Source organism: Triticum urartu, chromosome 7, assembly GCF_003073215.2.
Source record: "Triticum urartu cultivar G1812 chromosome 7, Tu2.1, whole genome shotgun sequence".
NCBI classification, from domain to species: domain Eukaryota; kingdom Viridiplantae; phylum Streptophyta; class Magnoliopsida; order Poales; family Poaceae; genus Triticum; species Triticum urartu.
In genome coordinates this window covers 598,215,007-598,218,025 of record NC_053028.1, presented here as the reverse complement: position 1 = coordinate 598,218,025, position 3,019 = coordinate 598,215,007, and the positions used below count along the sequence as shown (strand labels likewise).

Genomic DNA, 3,019 nt, shown 5'->3' with positions numbered 1-3,019 from the left:
GGCGTGACAAGGTCACTGTGTACTCTAGAGAGAGAAGGATAGAAAGAGAGAGAGAGAGTACTCCAAAGATTAGCCAAAGAATTGCATAGAATTGCTGTACTTTCCCTTGTGGTGTGGAGCAAGCAGAAGCTGATTGCTCATCCATCCCAAGGAACAAGAGAATATATTGTTGGCTGCTTAAACAGAAGTACAGAACCAACCAATGCAGCTATAGAAGCATAGAAGAACAAGACATGCAAAGAAATCATATAAAAAGCACCACAAAATGAGCAGCTTTACCCATGCCATCCAAGAGAAGCTTCCCCATGCACACACAAAAGCAAATCCAAGCAGACAATAGCATACCATGTAGGAGTACGCAATGTAATCGATCTAACGCATACGTACTTAGGAGTAACATAGAATACTAGTACTAGTAGCAGTAAACTATAGTTAACCAATCACGTGCTGCATGCGAAATGTAAGTAGTAAACGATTTCAAAAGGGAGTGATTAAGATACACTTTAGTTTATCTCTCTTTAATTGCACCAATGCATTAAGGTCATTACTAATTAACCAACAGGAAATTAAAATTCATGGAAGGATCCAAAAGTAGTAGCTCTAGCTAGCTAACGAGATGCATTAGCGTTCGTCATCAACGATGGACAACAATCCCCCTCCTCTTCTTGGATCTTCTTGACTTGGATCAATGCAACTCGACCATCATCTTTGGCAGTAAATGAAACTTGCTAGGAATTCATGGCAGGAATTGAAGCTAGGTTCTAGGGTTATGAGGGAAGAACTGGGTGCCTGCTGCGAAGGCGCCGATCGGCGTCGGGTAGGGGTCCATGAGCACCGCCGCGGACGTCGCCACCGTCGCTCCGTGCCCCCCGGCCGCCTCGCTGCTCCCGGCCGGCGATGAACCCTCCCTCGCGGCCCCTGTCAGCTGGTGGTACTCCGCCGAGGACGGCGGCAGCTGCCCAGCCGCCTCTTCCGCCGGCCCATGGTCCCGCAGGATCCCCTTGAACGTGTGCCCCCCGATGCTCACCGCCGTCTGGTACGCGAACTCCGCGTCCGGCTCGTCCACCGGCCCTATCCGCACGCACCGGAACACGGCCTCCAGGCTCAGCTCCGGCGGAAACCTCCCGTCCCCCTCGCCTGCAAACACACCCCGTCGGCGTCAGCGTCCTGAATGGTGCAGTAGTGCAGTACTGCAGTGACTGATTGTACTGTAGACTGTAATTGAGTAGCTTCCACATACCTGAGGAGGTGGTGGCGTCGACCATCGCGGTGGTCGCGGACGGCAAGCGGCCGAGGGAGCGCACGAGCTCGCGGGGCCGTTTGTTGGCAACGGCAGCGGCCGCGGCGGCGGCGGCGCTGTTGTTGGCTGCGGCGCCGCGGAAGAGCGCGGCGAGCTGCTGCTGGCGCTCGCGGCGCTTGGAGGCGGGGACCCAGGTGCTCTTGACGTGGGTGGCACAGTTGAAGCCGCGGCTGCGGCAGCAGGTGCGGCACCGCTGGTGGGTGCAGTCCTTCTTGGCGTTGTTTCCGCAGTCCTGGCAGCTGGTGCCGGCCCTCCCGCCCCCCGGGCCGCCTCCACCAGCCAAGCCGACGCCGCCCACGCCGCCGCCCTCATGCGGCGAGAAGCCCAACACGACGCCGGTGGCCACCCCGGAGGAGAAAAACTGCGAAGTGTGCGGCACGGCCGCCGCCTGCTGGTGGTGCGGGTGCCATAGCTGGAACCCTATCCCACCTCCTCCCCCGCCGCCGCCGCCCGCCGTGTCGGCGGCCGCGGCGGCGGCGCCGCGCGCGTACAGAAACAGACTGTCTGCTCCGATTGGATGATCGCCGCGGTCACCGCTCCTTCCCCCGCTACCTCCACCTCCTCCGCCGCCGCCTCCCCTCAGAGAGAACCCCGCCATCCACGGCAGCAGCCAACACCCATCAAGAAGCTCCTGCCAGCGCGCTCACTTCCTTGCTCACTTTCTCCTTCCTCCCCTCTCACCTCCTACAAACACAAACAGCCCGAATAAAAAAGTAGATCTTGGGTGTAAGAAAAAGCGGAAGAAGCAACAGAACATGGCAGGCTCTTGGGATTGCGCGACCCATAGCTCAGATTTTCAACATAGCTCACCAGTAGATTAGACAGATCTACCACTGAGATGCCGATAGATACACAGATTTCTACGCAATTACACACACATACTCCTCCTCGCTAGCATATCTAGGGGGCTTGGTTACGGGTGTTGACAGCATGTAGCTAGCGCTGACAAACTTGAGCGAGCCTGCCTAACAAGTTAGGAAACTAGTTACTACCCCAACCACTTGTACTCACCTTTCTTCGCCTCTTGCCGTGAGGATAGGTAGCTTGATCTTGCCTCTAATTCTCGATCTCCTCTTGAGAGCGGAGACTGCCTAAGGCTTGGCCTTGTTCTCTTCTCACTAGGAGGAGGGAGGAGGAGCTTAGGAGGGAGGGAGTGGGGTAAGGTGCTTTTTGGGGTGGTGAGGGGAGCCAAGTGCGTGACTAGGCTATATAAAGAAGAAGGATTGGGGGAGGGATGATGGGCGCAAGCTGCCGGGGAGGAATTCTAGAGCGCCTGCAAGCGCCGCCATGGTGGCGGCTCGAACCTTAATTTCTATTTATTGCTTCCCGCAGCTCGGCGCTCGATCGACCGATCTCGCTCCTGCTGCTGCTGCCGCTGCCTGCTGCTTCCTTATCTCTCCTCCTTTCCTTGCGCAGCTGTGCTTCCCTCTCTGTCTACCCAACCGGATGAAAGAAGAACAAAGGATGCGAGGGGAGAGAGGAGAGAGGAAATAAAGGAGGAGGGAATGGAGAGAGAATGTGTGTCTAGTAGCTGCTAGCAGTAGTACACTAGTACTCGATTTTATTTATATTTGATTTTTATGGGCTGTTTGTGTGTTGCTTTTACCTGCTTTTTTTTTGCCTTCCGCTGCTGAGAAATTATTACGGGAGCGGCCCTGTCAAAGACAGGATGACTACATGGCGACAAAGGGCAGGGAAGGCGAGGGGAGGAATTTTTCA

The 3,019-nt window shown here is 55.7% G+C and overlaps 1 protein-coding gene across 2 annotated transcripts; it reads right to left on the bottom strand.

Annotated features, from left to right (window-relative positions):
* Positions 1–463: 463 nt before the first annotated feature.
* On the bottom strand, positions 464–2,800 carry LOC125520651 (protein SHORT INTERNODES 1-like). Of its 2 annotated transcripts, none has more exons than XM_048685614.1 (3): positions 2,605–2,800; positions 1,241–1,984; positions 464–1,137 (listed from the first exon to the last, which is right to left on the bottom strand). In XM_048685614.1, exons 2-3 carry the CDS (start codon positions 1,896–1,898, stop codon positions 755–757), a joined length of 1,041 nt encoding a protein of 346 aa, XP_048541571.1. In that variant the 5' UTR covers positions 1,899–1,984; positions 2,605–2,800; the 3' UTR covers positions 464–754. The 2 variants fall into 2 exon arrangements, with proteins under 2 accessions (XP_048541571.1, XP_048541570.1); XM_048685613.1 differs by having other exon boundaries at positions 2,312–2,799.
* Between the last annotated feature and the right edge of the window lie 219 nt (positions 2,801–3,019).